At 35.0% G+C, this 23,415-nt stretch overlaps 1 protein-coding gene across 6 annotated transcripts in view; it reads left to right on the forward strand.

Moving 5' to 3' along the window:
* The window catches only part of DDX60 (DExD/H-box helicase 60), a 108,856-nt gene that overhangs the window by 84,641 nt on the left and 800 nt on the right, over nt 1–23,415 (forward strand). For 4 of the 6 annotated variants that reach the window (XM_058720941.1, XM_058720940.1, XM_058720942.1 and 1 more), the window contains 4 exons: nt 6,207–6,354; nt 7,674–7,816; nt 12,249–12,400; nt 20,180–20,242. In XM_058720941.1, coding sequence (XP_058576924.1) covers nt 6,207–6,354; nt 7,674–7,816; nt 12,249–12,400; nt 20,180–20,242 — 506 coding nt within the window. Of the gene's footprint in view, nt 1–6,206; nt 6,355–7,310; nt 7,363–7,673; nt 7,817–12,248; nt 12,401–15,328; nt 15,469–20,179; nt 20,243–23,415 lie in introns of those variants that run through there. The other 2 variants (XR_009259207.1, XM_058720944.1) reach the window with 2 other exon arrangements.

The raw sequence follows: 23,415 nt of genomic DNA on the forward strand, positions 1-23,415 counted from the left end.
CCGATTCTGTGTCTCCCTCTCTCTCTGCCCCTCCCCCGTTCATGCTGTGTCTCTCTCTGTCTCAAAAATAAATAAACGTTAAAAAAAAAAAAAAGAAAGAAAACCCACGCAAAGGAAGGTTCTGCATTTATTCATAGGCTTGTATCCCCCTCAAAACATTTTGAAGACTTTTAGAGCTGAAGGATATAAAGGGTTAGGAAGTTCTGTAGGAAAGAGGTAAATCTTTGGCAGTCTTAGGACTGAGAAAACTAGGCCCACCAATCTCATACTCAGAGTTCCAAAAGGGTCATGACTCAGGAACAGAGATAAATTGGATATAGACTGAAATTTAATAAAACTGGAAAACAATATTAGCAATACCAACAATATCACTTTAATCTCTACTTGGATCAAAGTGATCACATCTTCACTCATTTAACCAAATACAAAAGGGGGAGAACTCACTCTGGTGGAAGATGACATCAGCCTACCAGGTCCTTTAATAAACAATTTCTGGTGAAAAAAAAGCTACAAAACTAAAAAAGTGAATAAGCAAGAACAAATAAGCAGGAAGAAAAGCAGGCAATAGTAGTACACACAGAGATGATTCAGATACTGGAGTTAAGAGACAAAGAATATAAGTATGGTTAATATGTTAAAGAAAATAGGAGAAGTGATAGACAAAATTCAGAAAGATGGAGATTTTCACCATATAATTAGAATTTTATCTGATAATTTTTTAATATTTGTTTATTTATGTAGAGAGTGCATGAGCTGGGGAGGGGCAGAGAGAGAGGAAGAGAGAGAATCCCAAGCAGGCTTCACGCTCTGTGTAGAGTCTGATGCCGAACTCGATCTCACAACTGTGAGATAAGGACCCAAGCTGAAGTCAAGAGCTGGATGCTTAACCAACTGAGCCACCCAGGCACCCTTTCTCAGATAATTAAATGGAGACTTAAGAATTGAAAAATATATCTGATCAGAATACATATATCAGAAGAAAGAATCAATGAGCTGACAGCTCAATAGAAAGTATCCAAATGGTAACAAAGAGAAAAAATTAAAATAAAGGCAGATAGCATAAGAGAATTATGGATCACATTCAAAATGTTTAATGTTATGTAATGGGAGTCCCCTAAGAAGAGGAGGGAGAAAAATGGCAGAAGAGTATTCAAAACTAATAACTTGGAGTTTTCCAAAGCTGATAAAAGATAGCACTCTATAGTTTCAAAAGCATATAAGTCAAATTCAAGAGGGTGAATATAAAGAAATATTAAACAAAAACTACTCAAAGTCAAAAAAGAGAGAAAATCATAAAGTGGCTAGAGCTGAAATAGACATTTCCTTGAAAAAAAGCAATAAGATTGAAGGCCAACTTTTTAACCAAAATAATGGAAGCTAGAAGAAGATGGGCAAAAATTTCATCCTACTCTATTTTCATACAGAAATATGTACATATATTTTAAATATAGTTTAAAATAGGGTAAATATATTGTGGTTGAATTAATAACATATCAGGAAGATATGCATATATCTACCTTATTTTTTTAGCTTTATTGTTATTGAAGTATAATTGACATACAAAGAATTGCACACGATTAATGTATACATCTTAATGTGTTTGGACATATGCATATACCCATGATATCATTACTATAACCAAAGTACTAAATACATTCATCACATCCCCAAACTTCCTAGTGTGTGGGGTGTTTTTTGTTTGTTTGTTTGTTTTTTTGGTAGGAACACTTAACATGATGTTTATCCTCTTGTATTTTAAAGTGCACAGTATGGTATTGTTAACTATAGGTAGTTTGTTGTACAGCAGATCTCTAGAATTTACTTACCTTGTATAACAGAAATGTCATATCCAATGAAAAACAATTCCCCATTTCTTTAGGCCCTTGCAATCACCGTTCTGTTCTCTGCTTCTGTGAGTTTGACTATTTAAGATATAAATGGAATATAAAAACTTATAAGGTATAATTTCCAAATACGTGAAATCATGAAGTATTTGTCCTTCTACAACTGGCTTATTTTACTTGGCATAATATCCTCTAGGTTCATCCATGTTATTGCAAATAGAAAATTTTCCTTCTTTTTTTTTTTTTTAATGTTTTTTATTTATTTTGAGAGAGAGAGCAGGGGAGGGGCAGAAAGAGGGAGCCCAAGTAGGCTTTGTGCTCTCAGCACAGAGCCTGACATGGGGCTCAATTTCACAAACCATAAGATCATGACCTGAGTCGAAATCAAGAGTTGGATGTTTAACTGACTGAGCCGCCCAGGTGCCCCAGATTTCCTCCCTTTTTAAGATGGAATAATATTCTACTGTAGGTATATTCCATATTAAATTATCCACTCATCGGTTGATGGACATTGGGTTGTTTCCTTATCTTGCCTATTGTGAATAATGTTGCAGTAAACATGGGGGTACATACATCTCTTCAAGATCTTTATTTCAATTATTTTGGATATATACTTCAAAATGGGATTACTGGATCATATGGTTCTATTTTTAATTTTTGAAGAAACCTTCAAATTTTTTCCATAGTGGCTGTACCGCTTTACATTGCAACCAAGAGTGTATAGGAATTCTAACTTTTCTATATTCCCCTCAACACTTATCTTTTGATTTTTTGATAATACCCATCATTAAAAGTTGAGTGACTTAATATATATGGTGGCCATTTGCATGTTTTCTTTGGGGAAGTGTCTATTCATGTCCTTTACCCCCCCTTTTTTTTTTTGCTCTTAAGTTATAGAATATTCTTATATATTTTGGATATTAGCCCCTTATCAGATAGATGGCTTAGAAATATTTTCTCTCATTCTGGAAATTCCTTTTTGCTTTATTATTATTATTATTTGCTGTACAGAAGCTTTCTAGTTTGATATAGTCCTACATGTTTATTTTCATTTTTGTTGCCTATGCTTCTTGTGTCATAAAAAACAAAACAAACAAACAAAAAATTCCAAGACCCATGTCCTTATATTTTCTTCTATGAATTTTATAGTTTCAGGTCTTCTTTAAGCCTTTAATCCATTTGAGTTTATTTTTATGTACAGTGTATGGTAAAGGTCAGTTTCATTCTTTTATATGTGTATATCAAATTTTGCCTGAAGAAACTATCCTTTCCCCACTGTGTGTTCTTGGCACCCTTGTCAAAGAGCTGCTGACCATATACATGGATTTATTTCTGGACTCTATTCTGTTCCATTAGTCTATATGTCTTTCATTATGCTGGTACCATACTGTTTTGATACTGTGGCTTTGATATATATTCTGAAATTAGAAATGGTGATGCCTCTGGCTTTGTTTTATTTTCCCCTCAAGGTCATTTTGACTATTCAGGGTGTTTTGTGATTCTGTATGAATTTTGGGATTATTTTTCTATTTCTGTAAAAAATGCCATGGGATTTTGGTAAGAATTATAATGAATCTGTAGGTCACTTTGGATAGTTTTGTCATCTTAATAGTAATTATTCTTTCAATTTATGAACATGGCATGCCTTTCCATTATTTGTGTCCCCTATAATTTCTTTCAGTGTTTTATAGCTTTTAGTGTAGAGACCTTTCATCTCCTTGGTTAAGCTTATTCCTAAATATTTTATTCCTTTGATGCTATTGTAAATGAGATTGCCCTAATTTTCTTTTCAAATACTTAATGTACAGAAACACAAATTTTTTTATGTTGATTTTGTATCCTGCAACTTTGCTAATATTGCTTATCATTTCTAATAGTTTTTGTGTATGTGCTAAAAGAAATATATGCCTTAGGCAAACAAAAAATCTAAACTTGGGAAACTTGAAAATATAACAGGGCATGAAGTGCACTAGAAAGGATAATGTGTGGGTAGATAATATCTACTGTACCTAAAAATAATTGTAATATGTTATAATAAATTTATAATATATATACATAACTAAAATGCATGACATTTATAATGCAGGTGTTGGGAAGAGTAAATATATTTGAATATTTTAAGGTTCTTGCAGTATTAAGAGTCATGTAAATTAAAGATGTATTTTGTAATCTCTGGGCGTAAAGATTAGCAAAATAATGCACAAATAAATGATGATAGAAGAAAAACTGATAAAAAAAGACAAGAACAGAGAAAATAATATATAATATATAGTCAAGATAGAAACCAAATACTAAAATAGTATATATAAACTCAACTGTGTAAGTAACTACATTGAATATATATGTGCTAAATGCATCACGTAAAATACTAACATTTTTAGATTGTATTAAGGAAAAAAACCCCACAATTATATGCTGTTTATACAAATCACATCTTAGCTATATAGTCCAAGAAAGTTTGAAAGTAAATGCCAGGTCAGAAAATGCCAGATCAATACCAGAAGAATCAGAAACACCTTAAGTGTCTGAAAATTAACAGATTCATTTCCAAATACATGTAGGACATCAGAAGAAATAGCAAAAGAGTTAACATGGTTCTGAGACTGAAAGCATGGGTATAATACAGAGACCTGATGTAGTTGTAAGCCTTTTAACACTATTTGATTTAAAAAAAAAATTTGGGGCGCCTGGGTGGCTCAGTCGGTTAAGCTTCCGACTTCAGCTCAGGTCACGATCTCACGTTCAGTGAGTTCGAGCCCCGCATCGGGCTCTGGGCTGATGGCTCAGAGCCTGGAGCCTGCTTCCGGTTCTGTGTCTCCCTCTCTCTCTGCTCCTCCCCCGTTCATGCTCTGTCTCTCTCTGTCTCAAAATAAATAAACGTTAAAAAAAAATTAAAAAAAAAATTGTACTTGTAATGTTTACTATGATAAAATACATTTTGGGCATAAATTAAATTCCTTAAAAAAGAAAATTAAAAAATTAAAATAAGAAAAATACATATAGGACAAAAATAAAATGGAAATTATAAAATATTTTAATTAAATAGTGAAAGAAGCATACACATACAAGATGCAATTCATTTGGTGATTGTAGGGAAATTTATAGCCTTCTAATCATATTGTAGGAAAGAATAGAAGCTGAAAAAAAAAATCAATGATTTAATTTTCAACTTAAGAAGCTGGGAAACCAAACAAATGAAATAGAAAATCTAACTTAAGGTAAATTTTCCAAATATCAGGAAGGAAAATGGGACATTACTACAGATCTTACTTCAGTCATCAAAAAGAACAAAAGGGGGATATTATGAATGATTTATGCCAAGACATCTGGCTATTTGTACAAAAAGGGAAAATTCCTAGAAAATGCAACTTTACCAAACTGACCAAGGAAGATATAAAAAGTCCTCAGTGTCTGGTACCAAAGAAATGTGATCAATTGTTTTTAAAAATCTCCATGAAAACAAAACAAATGAACAAACAAAAACAGGCCCAGGTGATTTCATTGGAGAATTCTTTCAAACATTCAGTGAATACCACCAATTTTTCACAAACTCTTCTAGAGGATACACACTTTTTTTGGGGAGAAAAACCTAAAATTCATACCAAAACCCTACAAGGACATTATAACAAGGAAAACTATAGATGCATCTCTTTTATGAATGTAGGTGCAATAATAATTAACAAAATATTGACAAAATGAATCCGGTGAGGTTTTGAAAACCTTCCCAACCAAGTGAGAGTTATTCCAGGCATGCAAGTGTACTTTTTGTTGTTGTTTGCTCTCAAAACATGTTACTAGATTCTTTGAAATATTCAGAAGTCTAATGTAAAAGAAGTGTCAAAGGGGGGAAAGAGAGAGAGACAAACCAAGAAACAGACTCCAAACTATACAGAACACACTGATGGTTACCAGAGGGCAAGTGTGTGGAGGGATGGGTGCAACAGATGATGGGGACTAGGGACTGCACTTGTGATGAACACCCGGTGTTTTACAAAAGAGTTGAATTACTAAATTACACACCTGAAACTAATATAACACTTTATGTTAACTAACTAGAATTTAAATAAAAACTTAAAAAAAGTTTTATAAAGAGGGTGTCGATTAAGTAGTGTGAAAGCAAATTTTTGAGAGTGAGGGTATTGGTTTTTATAAATGCATGTAGAAACAAAAAATGAACTTTACCTTAATTTCACAGATGAAGGAATGAAGCAGTTACATTGTTGAATAAATAGGTAACTACAGAATTATATTGCGGTGTTCTTTGCCATTCTTCCAAAGTTTCAGTTTTTGAGAAAGATATATAGATCTTTCTGAAAAATAGTTGGCCTTTAGGTGTTCTTAATGATCTTCTTGCTGACTTAGGTGTTCCTTGAGGATCTTCCTGAGGATTTTAATGATGCTTTACATGAGTATAACATGAACGTTACAAAAGACTTCGCCTCCTTCCTACTAAGTGTTTCTAAATTGGCTGATATGAAACAGGAATATCAACTCCCATTGTCAAAAATAAGTAAGTATATCCTAGCCCCATTGTGGATTAGAAAGAAAAAGTAATTTTTCTAAGAATATTTTTCCCAGAGGAAGGGTAGAGCCTGGGAAATATCAGTCTGCCTTAAAATAAGGGGATTCTTTCTACTTTCCAAAGAAAGAAGCTCTTGATTATTAGAAGTCAGAAGGGTAATGGAGAATAAAATTAAATAGAGTCATTTGTAAACCCATCTTGATTAAAGGTTGCTTTTGGGGCAAGCCTGGCACATGCATTAAGGACATCTGTAAGATGAAGAGAAACAAGAGACTATTCTGTCACTTGTTTTCTTGAGAGGAAATATGTGTAGTGTTCATGAACGTAGACTCTTGGCAGATTGCCTGGGCCCAAACTCTGGCTCTGCTGCTATTAGCAGTGAGACCTTGGGCAAATGAGTTCATATTCATGCCTCCATTTTCTCAAAAAATATATAAAAAAGAAAATAACATTACCTACCTAGTCTGGGTGATCTTTAAGTAATTCAGTTAATATATGTGAATAGCTTAAAACAGTGCTAAGCACATAGTATACACATTAATCTTTGCTGTTATTTTTCATAAGCTATTGGATAGAAATCTTCTAGGGGAAAGTAAACAGGAAAAACTGACTGGGATAAAGGGAAAGAGTTGAGCCATGAGTAGTAATTTCCTAGTTTCACTATACCCTAACTCCTCAACTGGGAAAAAGTTAAGGAAGCAGGGCCCATAGCTTCCTGGGCCCTATTAAAGTGGGAGCAGCATGAACAAAAGCAGACAACAGTGAAGCATTGTAAGCATCCCAGAGGAGACAAAATAGGAGTGCATGAATATTCTGCCTTCATTGCAAATTAGAGTGAACACTGAATGCATAATCTGGTGCTTTTTAAGAGTAAGAATGGAAAGAATATTTCTTCTCACATGCCATTCTCAAACCTACTAATCGTGGTCTCTTGGAACACCCAGTCTTGGAAGGATTCTGAGGCCAGATCTGAGTTCAATAGGAAAAAGCACCAAGGTAATAACAGTAATTCTATGTTAAAAGATTATGCAATTTAAATGTAGTCTTTTATTACTTGGTGGTCAAGGAACTGAAGTATGCAAAATGTTATATTGATAATTATATTGATAGCTAACATTTATTGAATGAATTCTGTGCTGTTCACTTTATGTCAGATGTACCACTCACTTTATGTGATGTATCTCAGTCTGATGTCGGTCCTGGAAAGTTGAAAGACTCCATATGCAGCATGGTCTAGTATAGGTGCATAAAGCTCAACAGTTTGTCTGATTTTTAAAAATTAATCTATCCCAACCTGTTATGGCAAGATTTCACAGGAAAAGAATGTGAGGATTCCCAACTTGTGTCTCACTTGATGAACTGCAAGGAAGGAAGAGTAGCTATTTCTCCATTTGCTTGCCTCTCTGGAAACTCTGATGGTGATTTGTTTCAGCCAAATACTCCAAACCATGTAAGTGGAAATGGGGTTTATAAATAAAAGATCCTTAAGAAAGAGTTGGATTGGAGCACCTGGGTGGCTCGGTCGGTTAAGCATCTGACTTCAGCTCAGGTCATGATCTTCCAGTGCGTGAGTTCGAGCCCCACATCGGGCTCTGTGCTGATAGCTCAGAGCCTGGAGCCTGCTTCGGATTCTGTGTCTCCTTCTGTCTGTGCCCCTCCCCTGCACTTTCTCTCTCTCTCTGTCTCAAAAATAAACAAGCATTTAAAAATGTTTTTAAAAAGGAGAAAGAATTGGACTTATATTCTAGGCTATTTAGAAAGGATTCAAATTTCTCAAATTGAAAAAAAATTTCAGGTGTATGATCAGAATTATCCAGGAAATGTCACTCTTGAGGCCAGTATGATTTCAGCTTTTCAATGTTGGCCTGAGGGACCCTGCTCCATTATGCAGAATTCCCAGTAATACCATTTCCCTTCTCTCTTTGTAGATTGGTGCAAGTTTGCCATGAAAAGAGTATATAAAACTATCTTCAAGCTTTCCCAGTATTGTTATAGATGCTGTCAATGCCATATATATTCAGGATCACTAGTATCCAAAATGCAGTGCAAAGAACTAGACACCTTGGGAATATGCTGGACAACCCATTTAATGTTGGAATAAACTCGTAGAAATTTAATTTATATTTTAACACAAGGTTTGAGAAGAAAAAAACTTTTGTTACATTTGATATTATGGTTTAACGCTAGTGTCAAAACTCCATCCTAGTCCAAAATCAGATAGTCCCCTATTATATAAAATAGTCCAGTATCACTTAAAAGAATTTTGAAAACCTTAAATAGACCCTTGTGCATTTTAAGTTGACACATGCATTTTAATCATAAATTCAAATAATTTCTGATGATATAATTCCCAGCTTTAGATAAACATTGCTAAATTAAAATAAAGCCATCATATCATTTTAATACATAAAAAAGTATACTGAAGCATTTGAATAACCATAATTATACAGCTAAAAGCAGTCAAGAATAAAATTTTTAACAATCTCAAATATGGCATAGTTCTTTTCTCTTGTATTTAGATTGTACCTTCCCCTACATAATTTTACCTTAATGTAATATATTTGTAAACATGAAGTCACCCTACCTGACACATTTCTTAGCTTAAATAGTATGCAATTTCAGTTTAATGGTTATTTCCTGTTTATTACAGAAACTTAAATATAATACAAATTTTGAGAAGCATTGCTAAGAATAAATTAATATTGTATTAGAAATGTATATACGAATGGGATGGACGAAGCTATTTCTTTTAAAATTAGTCCATACAACTGAGGATGAATATTTACTTATTTTTAGAATGAGACGGAGTTCCAGAATTAAATCTTAATTTGAATTCTGAGAAACCTTATTCAAATAGATAAGTAGCTCAGAACGGAGCAACTTTTGTTATAACAGTGGTATACAAATTCTTCTAATTCCTTCCGAGTTTGTGCCAAATCACCTAGCAATCTATTATCACAAATATATTTTGAATGTGCTCTTAATGAATAGCTTAACTAGATCCACTTTAATTTTGTTGAATTCAAATAGTTGGAAACAACCTAATTTAAAAGAAAAAAAGTATTTTTAACTTAGTCTGTAAAGTCATCCATTTTCTTGATAAGAAAGCCATATTGCTCTTTGTTGGTAGTCTGTACGTTTTCAAACCCCAAGGAAATGTACCATAGTAAGTTTGAGGAGACTTTCTGTTTTATAAGATGAGAGAAAAACATTAATGAAAGAAGAGATGGGAAAGGATTTTTTTTTTTTTTTTACCGAAAAGGTATATAGTTCAAAAATGAATTAGAAACTACTGCTCTTGATATTATGTGAAGCTCTTTGAGGCTAGTGCTATAGGGCTTTACCCTCATGTGAGTGGTGTCTTACAGATTGTGGAGGAATGTGAAATTCTGGCATGGAAATAATAGGGGATTGAACTTTAGCTTATAAGATTTTATGAAGCTTTTTTTCCCTGTATTTTATTTCTAGAATCATAAACAATTAATTACTTCTGTAAGAAGTTTATAGCTAATAACATTGAAAACCAGACATTTTAACAAGACATAATTTTCCCTTTTCTCTATTTTATGATTAATTTAACTTACGGTCAATATGTACCATTAACTTCTGTTTCCTTGCCATATGCAAAATTTTCCTTGGGGTTTTGGAGGGCATGAATACAGTTATAATAGGGTATAATGTCTGTGTCTTATTGCCACACAGTCACCGTCAATTAGAAGAGATCTTTAAGGTACAGAGCATGAACTAATTCATACTCATTGTTGTTCCTGGTGGTGTACTACAGAGAGGAGGCCAGTTTTATTTCTTCTATTTTGTAGCATCTTGAACTGATGGATATTTTCAGAGTATTCCATGATGGCAACATGCCCTTTACCTTACCCAACTCACTTTATGCAAATTTGCTTTCCTCGTGTAAGTTATAACCTCTCAAAGCATATTTAGCTTTTATTGTTTGTTAGATTTTAGTTTAATACTAAATATTTATGCTCAATGTCTTTAAATAGCATAGAGATAAGGTATAAAGCATAAAACTAAAATGAACACCCATGGACTCAGGATCTACGTGCTCCTCTTCCATTTTATTCCCTTCCTTCTCCCCTTTCCCCCAGTGGCAATTATCCAATTGTGTTTTTAATGCTCCTTTTAAAAATATAATATTGTAAAGTCACTTTTTATATTTGCTGCTTTTGATTTTATGAAAAGTTTCCATAGTTTCCAGAATGTTGTTTTTTGCTGTTTTGTTTTCTTTTTTGCACTCAACGCTGTTGCCCCTAAGTTTCATTCATATTGTCATGTGAAACTCAATTTTATTTTTATTACTTCATAATATTTCAGAGTGTGAATATAAAAAACCCATTGATCTATTTTCCTATTAAAAGCTGTTTGTGTTTTTTTCTAGTCTTTACTGTTACAAACAGGGCTGCTGCAAATTTCTGGTATACATGTGTAGCATTTTCCCTTGAATGTAAATCTTCTGGATTTTTGCAGTCAAAACTGTCTTCTGGATCATAATGGAATAAGAATATCCAAGAACTCTTTTTTTAAAATTATTTATTTATTTTGGGAGAGAGATAGAGAACAAGTTGGGGGAAGGCTGAGAGAGAGGGTAAGAGAGAATCCCAAACAGGCTCTGAACCATCACCACAGAGCCTGATGGCAGGCTCAAACTCATGAACCATGAGATCATGACCTGGGCTAAAATCAAGAATCTGATGCTTAACCGACTGAGCCACCCAGGTGCCCCAAGAATATTCCAAAACTCTTAATAATAAAAGAGCTTCCCAAGCTACTACCATATTATTTTAGAAAGTAGTTTTACTGATTAATATATTAGATTTCCTGTTGACCCTATACAGTTTTCAAAAAATGAGCAGACATCAAAAGCTATTGGCGTGTTTACTTCCTTCTCCTCTGTCTCCTCTTCCTCCTCCTCCTCACCCTCCTCCTCACCCTCCTCTTCCTTCCCTTCCTCCTTCTCCTCCCCTTCTTCATCCTCTTCCTCTTTCTCTTACTTCTCCTCCTCGTCCTCCTCCTCCCCTTCTTCTTCTCCTCGTCCTCGTCCTTCTTCTTCCTCTTCTTTTTCTTCCTTTTCCTCCTCCTTTCCCTCCACCTCCTCCTCTTCCTTCTCTTCCTTCCCTTTCTTCTGTTTCTTCTCCTTCTCCTTTCTTCTTCCTCCTCCTCCCTCTCCTCCTCCTCCTCCTCCTTCTATATTTTTCCTTCTTCATCTCCTTCCTCCCCTCCTGTTCCTCCTCCTCCTCCTCATTGTCGTCTTCTTTCTTTCTTTCTTTCTTTCTTTCTTTCTTTCTTTCTTTCTTTCTTTCTTTCTTTCTTCTTCCTCTTCCTCTGCCTCCTCCTCTTCCTCCTCCTCCTCCTCCCCCTCCTCCTTCTTTTCCTTCTCTTTCTCCTCCTTCTCCTTCTCCTTTTCCTTCTCCTCCTTCTTCTCTTATCCCCCTACATCTTTCTCCCTTTCCTTTTTATTCTGGTAATTGTGTTCTAACAATTGTTAGAGTTCAATTGAACTCTTCTCTTAAACAAGGCACCAGTTCTCTGATACTCTCTTTACAAAGTATCTCCTGTACAAATTAGGATAATGAAAAAAATTTTAATTAGCTTTTATTTCCTAGTGAGTCTTGTTATTATTCTACTGGTTAGAAGGTTGAAATTGCCAAGAGTATGCTGTGAAGTTAACAGTGTTCATAGGTACTATTATCTAGGTGTACTTAGGACAGCAACAAACCAGTGTGTATGAAAGACACCCTCTTCCTTCACCATGAAGAGTATGCTTCAAAAATGTTGATTAAGGAAAAGAACTACAAAGCACAATATAAGAAAGCATTAACTTCCTTTATACATAAATAACAGTAAAAGTTGTATTTCTTTAGGTCATTCTGCGCACAATTGGTATCAATCACACTCAGGCTCCTGTGCTGTGGTCAAAGATATTTGATAACCAAGGAAGAAGAATGCCACTTAATGCTTATGCACTTGATTTCTATAAACATGGTTCCTTGACAGGACTAGTCCAGGACAACAGGTATGTTTTGTCTATCCTCACCTGTCGCCCCACTCTCTCTTGCTCTTTAATCATTTCTACTTCTACCTTTATTTCTGTCTCCATGTCTGCATTCATGTCTGTGTCTACATCTTTCTCTTTCGTTTCTACCTCTACCTTTGGTTCTATTTATGTGTCCATCTTTGTGTTGCTATCTAACGGATGAACCTAATGAATTTTAGGCAAAGCCTTTTACAATTTTAAGTACAGGTTAATCATGCTAAATATACTGGAATTTTTTTCCTGTAGATTATTGGCAAGAGGGAATAACGAACTCTGTGTTATTTTTGTGGTTTACCAACATACTTTTGGGACTTAGGCTGACTCACTTGACCTAAGGATGTACACTACAGATATAAATATTTGTGCATACTCACAGATGTGTTTTTATTTATTACTATCCTATTTTATTCATCATGAGATATTTTAAAACTGAAAAATAATAACAAACAGTGCCATGCTTACCATTATCTGAGAGAAGTGTATAAAAAGTATGTAACTCACACATCTGAGGACTGAGCATATGACAGTTGTGTTAGCTCTTTGGCAGGGAATACATTTTCAAAAACAGTAAGGAGGGGTAAACCATCTTGGATTTACCTGGGAGAAGAAAAATTGGCCCAGACATTGAGCAGGTGGATGTGGGAGGAGCATTCTGTCATACCAGTCAGTAATTCAATAGGCATTTTATATAAAATTCTGAACAGTATTTATTGAATTAAAGTATTTAAAACTCCAGACACTTGAGAAATGTTGATCAACTTTTTTTATATTTCATAGATCACTCATGCAGATGTATTTTATTATATTTTTAAAGTTTTTATTTTGATCACTTGGTGCTTATCACAACAGGTGCACTCCTTAATCCCATCACTTATTTCACCCATCCCTGCACCCCCACCCCCTCTGATAACATCTGCTTGTTCTCTATAGTTAAGAGTCTGCTTCTTTATTTGCCTCTATCTCTCTTTTTCCCTATGCTTATTTGTTTTGTTATTAAATTACTCAGATGAGTAACATCATGTGGTATTTGTCTTTCCCTGGATGACTTATTTCACTTACTATTCTACTCTTGAGCTCCACCCATGTCATCACAAATGGCATTTTTTCTTTTTTATGGCTGAATAATGTTCCATTATATATATAAACCACTTCTTTATCCATTCATCAATTGATGGACACCTGGGCTGCTTCCATATCTTGGCTATTGTAAATAATACTGCTATAAACATAGGAGTGCATGTATCCCTTTGAATTAGTGTTTTTGTATGCTTTGGATAAATACCCAGTAAAGCAATTGCTGCATTGCAGGGTAGTTCTACTTTTAACGTTTTGAGGAGCTTCCATACAGTTTTCCACAGTGGCTGCATCAGTTCGTACTCCCACCAACAGTGTAAGAAGCTTCCCCTTTTTTCACATCCTTGACAACACTTGTTTTTTGTGCTTTTGATTGTAGCCATTCTGACAGGTGTGAGGTTATATCCCATTGTAGTTTTGATTTGCATTTCCCTGATGGCAAGGGATGATGAGCATCTCCTTGTTTGTCTTTTGGCCATCTGTATGTCCTCCTTGGAGAAATGTCCGTTATGTCTTCTGCCATTTTTAATTGGATGTGTGTGTGTGTGTGTGTGTGTGTGTGTGTGTGTTGATTTTTGTAAGTTCTTTATATAGTTTGGATACAATCCATTATGGGATATGTCATCTGCAAATATCTTCTCCCATTTTATAGGTTGCCTTTTAGTTTTGTTGATTCCTTCACTGTGCAAAAACTACTTTTTTTTTTGAAGTAGGCTCCATGTCCAGTGTGGGGCTTGATCTCATGACCCTGAGATCAAAAGTCTCACACTCTACTGACTGAGCCATCCAGACACCCTGAAGCTACTTATTTTTGATGTAGTCCTAATGATTTATGTTTGTTTTTGTTTCCCTTGCCTCAGGGGACCTATCCAGAAAAAAGTTGCTATGGCCAATGTCAAAGAAGTTATTGCTTGTGTTCTCTTCTAGGATTTTTATGGCTTCAGATCTCACATTTAGGTCTTTAATCCATCTTGAATTTACTTTTGTATATGGTGTAAGAAAGTTTTCCAGTTTCGTTCTTCTGCATATTGCTGTCTAGTTTTTCCAACATCGTTTGTTGTCCATTTGTTGAGGAGACCATTGTTTTTCCATTGGATATTCTTTCCTGCTTTGTTGAAGACTAATTGATCATATAATTGTGGATTTATTGATGGGGTTTCTATTCTGTTCTATTGATCTACTTTTGTACCAGTACCATACTGTGTTGATTACCACAGCTTTGTAATATAACCTGAAGTCTGGAATTATGATGCCTCTAGTTTTGCTTTTCTTTTTCAAGTTTGCTTTGGCTATTCAGGGTCACTCATGGTTCCATACTAATTTTAGGATTGTTTGTTCTAACTCCGTTAAAATGCTGGTATTTTGATAGGGATTGCTTTAAATGTTTAGCTTACTTTGGGTAGTAAAGACATTTTAACAATATGTGTTTTTCCAATCCACAAGTATGGAATGTCTTTCCACTTCTTTGTGTCATCTTCAATTTCTTTCATTAACATTTTATAGTTTTCAGAATACAGGTCTTTTACCTCTTTGGTTACGTTTATTTCTAGGTATCTTATTGTTTTCTGGTGCGATTCCAAATGGGGTTGATTTATTAATTGCTCTTTCTGCTGCTTCCTCCCTGTGTATAGAAATGCAACAGATTTCTGTACGGTGATTTTTGTATCTTGTGACTTTACTGAATTCATTTATCAGCTCTAGCTGTTTTTTAGTGGAATCTTTCTGGTTTTCTATATATAGTGTCATACGATCTACAAATAGTGAAAGTTTTACTCCTTCCATACCAATTTGTATGCCTTTTGTTTATTTTCGTTGTCTGATTGCTGTGAATAGGACTTCCAGGACTATGTTGAATAAAAGCTGTGAAAGTGGACATTCTGTCTTGTTCCTGACCATAGAAGACAAGCTCTCAGTTTTTCCCTTTTGAGGATGTTAGCTGTGGGTTTTTCCTAAATAGACTTTATTATGTTGAGGTACGTTCCCTCTAAACCTACTTTGTTCAGGGTTTTTATTATGAATGGATGTTGTACTTGTCAAATGCTTTTTTTGTGTGTCTATTGAAATGATCATATGGTTCTTATTCTTTCTCTTATTGATGTGATATGTCATATGGTTGATTTATAAATATTGAACCACACTTGCAACTCAGGAATAAATCCCACTTGATTGTGGTTAATGGTTTTTTATTTTTTTATTATTTTTTCATGGTGAAACATTTTTTAACGTATTGCTTTTTTTAATATATTTTTACACTTATTTATTTATTTATTTATTTATTTATTTTAATCTTAAAATTTTATTTTATTTATTTTTAATATGAAATTTATTTTAAATGTATTGTTGGATTTAGTTTGCTGGTAGTTTGTTGAAGGTTTTTTTGATCCATATTCATTAGAGATATTGGCCTTTTTTTTGTGGTGTCTCTACTTGTTTTTGGTATGACAGTAATACTGGCCTCATAGAGTGAATTTAGGAGTTTTCCTTACTCTTGTATTTTTTTGGAATAGTTTGAGATGAATAGGTTTTAACTCTTCTTTAAATTTTGGTACAGTTTGCCTGTGAGACATCTGGTATTGGACTTTGGTTTGTTGGGAGTTTTTTGATCACTGATTTAATTTTGTTACTGGTAGTCAGTCTGCTCATATTTTCTGTTTCTTCCTGTTTTGGTTTTGGTAGGTTTCATGTTTCTAGGAATTTATTCATTTCCTCTAGGTTGTCTAATTTGCTGGCATATAGTTTTTCATAATATACTGTTATAATTATTTGTATTTTTGTTAGTGTTGGTTTTTATTTCTCCCTGCTCATTTGTGATTTTATTAGTTGTGTCCTTTCTCCTTTTTTTGATAAGTCTGGAGAGTGATTTATCAATTTTATTCATTTTTTTCAAAGACCCAGCTTCTGATTTCATTGACCTATTTTTTTTTTTTTTTTAGTTTCTAAATCATTTATTTATGCTCTAATCTTTATTATATCCTTCCTTCTGCTGGCTTTAGGTTTTTGCTCTTTGTTTTTTTTTTAACTCCTTTGAGTGTAAGATTAGTTTTTTGTTTTTTTGGTTTTTTTATATGAGATTTTTCTTTCTTCTTGAGTAGGCCTGTTTTTCTATACACTTCCCTCTTAGGACTGCTTTCGCTGCATCCCAAAGGTTTTAGACCTTTGTATTTTCATTTTCATTTGTTTCCATGTATTTTTTATTTCTTCTTTGATTTCCTATTTGACACATTCAGTGTGTAGTAGTATGTTACTTAACCTCCATCTCTTTACGGTCATTGCAAATTTTTTCTTGTGATTTATTTCTAGTTTCATAATATTGTGGTCAGAAAAGATGTATGGTACGATTTAATCTTTTTTGAATTAGTTGAGGTTTGTTTTATGGCCTAATACATGATCTATTCTCCAGAATGTTCCATTTGTACTTGAAAGGAATGTGTATTCTGATGTTTTAGGATAGAATGTTCTAGATACATCTGTTAAGTTCAGCTGATCCAGTGTGTAATTCAAAGCCATTATTTCCTTGCCAATTTTCTGTTTAGTTGATCTGTCCATTGATGTAAGTGGGGGTGTTAATGCCCCCTACTCTTATTGTGTTGTTATCAATTAATTCCTTTATGTTCATTATTAACTGTTTTGTGTTTTTGGGTGCTTTACTTCTTGTTACAGTCTTTGTTTTAAAGTTGAGTTTGTTCATTATAAGTATTGCTACTCTGGCTTTCTTTTGATATTCATTCGTATGATAAATGTCCATCTTCTCACTTTCAATCTGCAGGTGTCTTCAGGACTAAAAATGCTCTTATAAGCAGTGTATAGATGAGTCTTTTTCTAAAAAAAATCCATTCTGTCACCCTGTGTCATTGATTCAAGTATTTAGTCCATTTACATTCAGTGTAATTATTGATAGATATATATTTATTGATATTTTATTACTTGTTTTGTGGTTCTTTCTGACAATTTTCTCTGGTTCTTTCTTGTCATTTTCTTTTTCATGATTTGATGGATTTCTTTAGTGATATATTTGGCTTTCTTTCTCTTTCTTCTTTGCATATTAATTAGTGGTTTTGATTTTTGGTTACCATTAGGTTATATCTTCTGAATATAGCCATCTATCTTAAGTAGATGGTCAGTTAATTTGAACCCATTCTTTACTCCTCTCCTCCCCATGTTTTAGGTACATGGTGTCTTATTTTCATACTTTAATTTTGTGAGTTCTTTGGCTGGTATTTTACAAAAAAGATTCATTTATACTGATTTTGTGTTTCCCACCTTCATACTGTCAATTTTGGTGTTTCATTTTTCCTTAACATCCTCTTTAATATTTCTTGGAGGGCTGGTTTAGTGGTCATGAACTGCTTTAGTTTTTGTCTAGGAAACTCTTTATTTCTTCTTCTATTTTGAATGATAGACTTGCTGGATAGAGTATCCTTGACTACAGATTTTTCCTATTCAGCATTTTGAATATATCATGCCACTCCCTTCTTGCTTGGAAAGTTTCTGCTGAAAAAGACCCTGATAGCCTAATGGGATTTCCCTTGTATGTAACTGTCTTATTTTGTTTTGCTGCTTTTAAATTGTTTTCCTTATCACTATATTTTGCCATTTTATTTATTTTTTTTTTAATTTTTTTTTCAACGTTTTTTATTTATTTTTGGGACAGAGAGAGACAGAGCATGAACGGGGGAGGGGCAGAGAGAGAGGGAGACACAGAGTCGGAAACAGGCTCCAGGCTCCGAGCCATCGGCCCAGAGCCTGACGCGGGGCTCGAACTCACGGACCGCGAGATCGTGACCTGGCTGAAGTCGGACGCTTAACCGACTGCGCCACCCAGGCGCCCCTATTTTGCCATTTTAGTTGTGTCTTTGTGTTTATCTGCTTTTGTTGATTTTGTTGGGAGTTCTTTGTGCCTCTTGGATCTGGATATCTATTTCATTCCCCTGATTAGGGAGCTTTTCAGCTATTATTTCTTTAAATAAATCATTTGTCTCCTTTTCTTTCTCCTGGGACTTCTATAATATGAATGTTTTTATGTTTGATAGAGTCACTGAGTTCCCCAAGTCTGTTCTTGTTTTGCATAATCCTTTTTTTTTCTTTTGTTCAGCTTGATTACTTTCTAATACTGTGTTTTCTAGGTCATTAATTTGTTCCTCTGCTTCTTCCATCCTGCTGTTCATTCCATCATGCGTGTTTTTGTTTATTGAGCCCTTTATCTCTGATATATTATAACTTATCTCTGTGTTAAGGTTCTCACTCATGTCTTCCATTCTTAAGTCCAGTGGGTATCTTTAGGATCATTTCTTTAAATTCTCTATCAGACATGTTACTTATATCTGTTTCAAGGCCATGGCCTTGTCCTGTTTTTTCATTTGGGACAAATTCCTCTGTCTTCTCATTTTGTCTAAGTCTCTGTGCCTGCTCTATGTTAGGAAACTCAGCTACTTCCCCTGTTTTTTATGGTAATGGCCTTATGTAGAAGAGCTCCTATGTTGGTAGACATGGTATAGGCACAGGTTTGGGCTGGTCTTCTTTGGGAGGGTACCTGCAGCACTGGGACTGAGGCAAGAATGACTGGGAAGGGTGGTTCCAACAGAGTGTGTGTGGGGATGAGGCTTGGTGTGAGCAAGTTAGGTAGCGAGTGTCAGCTGTTAGCATGGTGCTGGTTCCTGCAGGTGGCCCTTTGCCTATGCTGAGGGATGGGGGAGGAAATTATGCTGGCCAGTTTCTTTGTTCCCAGAGGGGTCTCTTGTGAACACTGCCTCTCTGAAACATACTCTGAGAAGAGCAAATAACCTCCCCACTGTGTGCCGCAGCCACTCTTCAGGTAACTGTTTTCATGCTGTGCATCTGTGGGCTGTTTGCCCTGTCTTCTCTCCAAGAGCAGCCCCGATGCCTTTGGGCTCTATCTGTGCCACCGCTACTGACCTTTAAAACTTCAGGCTTTATTTAGGCCCTGCTGGTTGTAAGAACTCATGAAATTTAGACCGTCTCATTTTCCAAGCCAGTTGGTATGGGGAAACATCTCCTTGTACAATCCCCTATGTGCTAGTCTGTCTCTTGCCCTTCTCCATGCCTGTGGCTCCCTCCCCATTGCAGCAGCCACAGTATGTTTCTCTCCCAAACCGTGTCTCTGTGCTTCTTACCTTTTTTGATGTGGCCTCTTGTCTACCTTTAGTTGTGGAATTTGTTTTGTCAGTCTTCAGGTTGATTCTGGTGTATTTAGGATGTTTTGATAGTTATCTAGTTGTATTCATGGGATGAAGCAGGCTTCGGGTCTTCCTACCCTGCTGCCTTCTTCCCCCTCGGATGTATTTCTGATCATTTTAAAAAATATTTTTAAATATTTAAATATTTTTAAAATATGACTCATTGTCATGAATAAAAGTAGTTGTGACATTAGTAAATAGTCTGATTCTTCCCTTTTGATTCTCCAGCCCCCATTCACTCTTCTGAGCTTAACTTTCCTACTTTGGTTTTCTCCTGAAATGGTCAGTCTCCTATGCGTATTGTACTTGTGATATTTGAATTCATAATTATCACTCCTGTTGATTGAATTATCCTTAAGGATTGTGGCATTCTAATAAACATGTCTTGACAGATGAAAGTAATCTCTTATTGACAAATCCAAAATTTCAGTATCAAATAAGTTCTTTATTGTTTTTATACTATTAATTTTCAAAATGATATTTTGTTTAGGATGAATGAAGGAACTGCTTATGAGTTGTTGAAAGATTTTGCACTCACCATTCGATCTATCAGGTATGTTATATACTTTAAGTATTGATTTCATATTTTCCAAAATTTTAATGGTAATTAAATTGAGTTTGTTGACCTCATACTTTTTTTAAGTTTATTTAATTTGAGAGAGAGAGTGCTTGAGCATGAGTAGGGGAGGAGCAGAGAGAGAAGGAGAGAGAGAATCCCAAGCAGGCTTTGCATTGTCAGTGCAGAGCCCATGCAGGGCTCAGACTCATGAACCACGAGATCGCGATCTGAGCTGAAATCAAGAGTCAGATCCTTAACTGAATGAGCCACCCAGGCACCCCTGTTGACCTTATACTTAGAAGTGACACTGAGCTTCTTAGATGTCACGCCTTTCAACTCCCCAAACAATTTGCAGAGCTTCTCTTCAACACCCTGTTGCACTGATTCTATAATAGAATTAATTCCAAAGCCCATTTGACGTAAGATTTAATTCAGACCAGAACCCTAACCTCAGGCACTGTATAATAGGAGGATATTCCAAAACCTCAGGAATTCCTAGATGCTAGTATTCTGTTTTCATAACCAGTGTTTGTCAGATACATGATACTTCACAGGGCCCCTTAGGGCTCCATTGGTCCCTGGTTATATATCAATTTACATATTCTGGATTCTCTTGCTTTATACAGTGTTTTGCCCAGGCTTCATCTGACACTAATCTCTCATATTGGCTTCCTGTTTTCATCTTTAACAGAGCTCTGTGGGGACCCAAACAATTCCAAACTTTATATGGATACCCCCATCCTAAGGCTCTATTAGAAGATCCATCCTTAAGCCCATCATGTATTTCCTGGTTAAATATACATCTTCCTAAAGCCTCTGTTCTGCATGTACCTTAATACTTTATGGGTTTTCCCTTTTCTATCACTTGCTTTAAAAATTATATTTCTTCACATATATGAATACATGTAATTTGCCATGAATCTCTTCACCTTCATGAAGTTGTTGCTAATTAGGTCATTGTTTTTTTATTTTTTTGATACAAGATTAGTTAGACCTGTTTGGATATTTTATACAGAGAATGAAACTATAAGGATGCTAGAGCAGAGGGAACTGCTCTAGTTTCTTGAGTATCTCTATGTAGTGTATTTCTTGAGTGGCTCATAGTTATTCAAGAGCATCTCAAGAAACTCCAGAGACTTTGGAGCTGCCTCAAAATCTGATCCTAGAAATATCATTCATTTTTTTCTTTAAAAATTATTGAAACATTACTGATTTGAGGACTATGTTTAAGCATTTCAGATACAGATAATCATTAAATCTATCCCTTCTTTAAACAAAATCTTACAGTGTAGTGTGAGGAAACTTACTTGTAGATATTAAAAAGGTAATAAGTGCTAGGGTGACAGATGAGGGGGCAACTAACTTGACCTTGGATTCAGAGAAGGATTTTCAAATGAAGTAATTTTTTTCACTAAGTCTTAAGGTATATTAAGGGGGCGGAGGAAATAGTGTTTTCAAAGTACAGAAATGAGAAAGGGCCTGATATGTCAGGTATTGGCTTCGATCTCACTATAGTGGCATGGGGAATATGGGAGTTGTGATAGGGATGGGGGAAGATGCTGAATTGCTTAAAGGAGCTTTAAAGACAATTTGGATACATTGAGAAGGGTCTTAATTCTCATATTATGGAGTTTGGGTTTAATATTTTGAATAATGTGTAGACAGTGCATAGACATGAGTATGATATGGGTCTATGGTTTATATGTGTGACAGAGATGTGTATGGCTTATATATGTGGCAGAAACTCAAAGGCTATAACAGCCATGCAGGTGAGAGTGGGTGTGGGTCTGAATTAAGGAAATAGAACTAATGATGATTAGAGAAGTATTTATGAGATAGTATTCAAAGAAACTGTCAATAAAGGCCATGTAGTTGGTAAAGATAACAAGGTTTCTATTTTAGTTAATGATACATAAGAAACATAGAAGTGAGGATGAGGTTGGAGGAGGACTAAGAACCAAAAATAGTGAGTTAGAATTTATATATGTCACATAATATCTGTGGGAAATCATTCAAGAGGAAATGGTCGGTGTCATAATTATAGGTCTGTAACTAGGAGGAAATTCAGTGTTACAGATACAGATCTGGTCGTTGTTTGTAGTAGGTCAATGAAGACACTAGGAAAAATTCTGGAACTCTAGTGAAACCAAGGTAATAGGAATTGCAATAGGTTGATAAAATGTCAGATCCTGATTGTGTTCAGTACTTTATCACTGCAGCTGCACGGTTCATTTGTGGATTTCCTCTCTCCTTTCTTTTCACCTGCATATTCATTTCTTATTGCTGCTATAACAAATTACCACAAATTTAGTGGTTTAAACCAACACAAATTTATTATCTTACAGTTCTGGAAGCCTGAAATCCAAAATGGGTCTAACTGGGTTAAAATCAAGATATTGGCAAAGCTCATTTCTTTCTGGAGGCTTTAGGACAATCTGCTCTATTGTCTTTTCCAGGCTCCAGAGGCTGCTGGCATTATTTTTATCATGGTCCCCTTCCCTCTTCAAAGCCAGCAATGGTGGGGAAAGTCTTACACTGAGATGAGCTCTCTCCTGCCTCCCTCTCCTGCTTACAAGAACCTTTGAGACTATAATGGGCTAACCCAGAAAATCCAGAATAATTTTTCCATCTCAAAGTCACCTGATCAGCAACTTCAATTCCATCTGCAACCTTAATTCTCCATTGCCATGTAAACTAACATGGCCCTAGATTTCTGAGGATTAGAACATAAATATCTCTGGAAGACCATTTTTCTGTTTATTACACCCTGTTTTTTTCTTTTTAATTTTCTTACATATCTAGGTAAAGGAAGTAATATTTTGCCCTTCTTAGCGGTAGTTACTTGTGGGTTTCAGTATATATTGGACACGGTAGCCAAAAAAAAAAAAAAATCACAAAATAGCCTCTAAAGAGGTGTATGGAGAAAGGAAGGGAATTTGTGTTGTTGCTTTTGAAGGGAAGAGGGATAGGTTTACATGAAATTTGTTGACCTTTAAAATCCTCTTGGTAATTGACATGAAGAGGAACTGTACGGGAACTGTTTTGTTATCTTTATTTTGTTATTTTTTCCATTCAAGTTTTTTTTTTAAGATAAACATGTTTCTTATCATCATTCTTCATATTTTTCTAACATTTCATCATGTAATGGGATTTTCTTAATTCTTCCC

The sequence above is a fragment of the Neofelis nebulosa genome, chromosome 3 (genome assembly GCF_028018385.1).
Source record: "Neofelis nebulosa isolate mNeoNeb1 chromosome 3, mNeoNeb1.pri, whole genome shotgun sequence".
NCBI classification, from domain to species: Eukaryota; Metazoa; Chordata; class Mammalia; order Carnivora; family Felidae; genus Neofelis; species Neofelis nebulosa.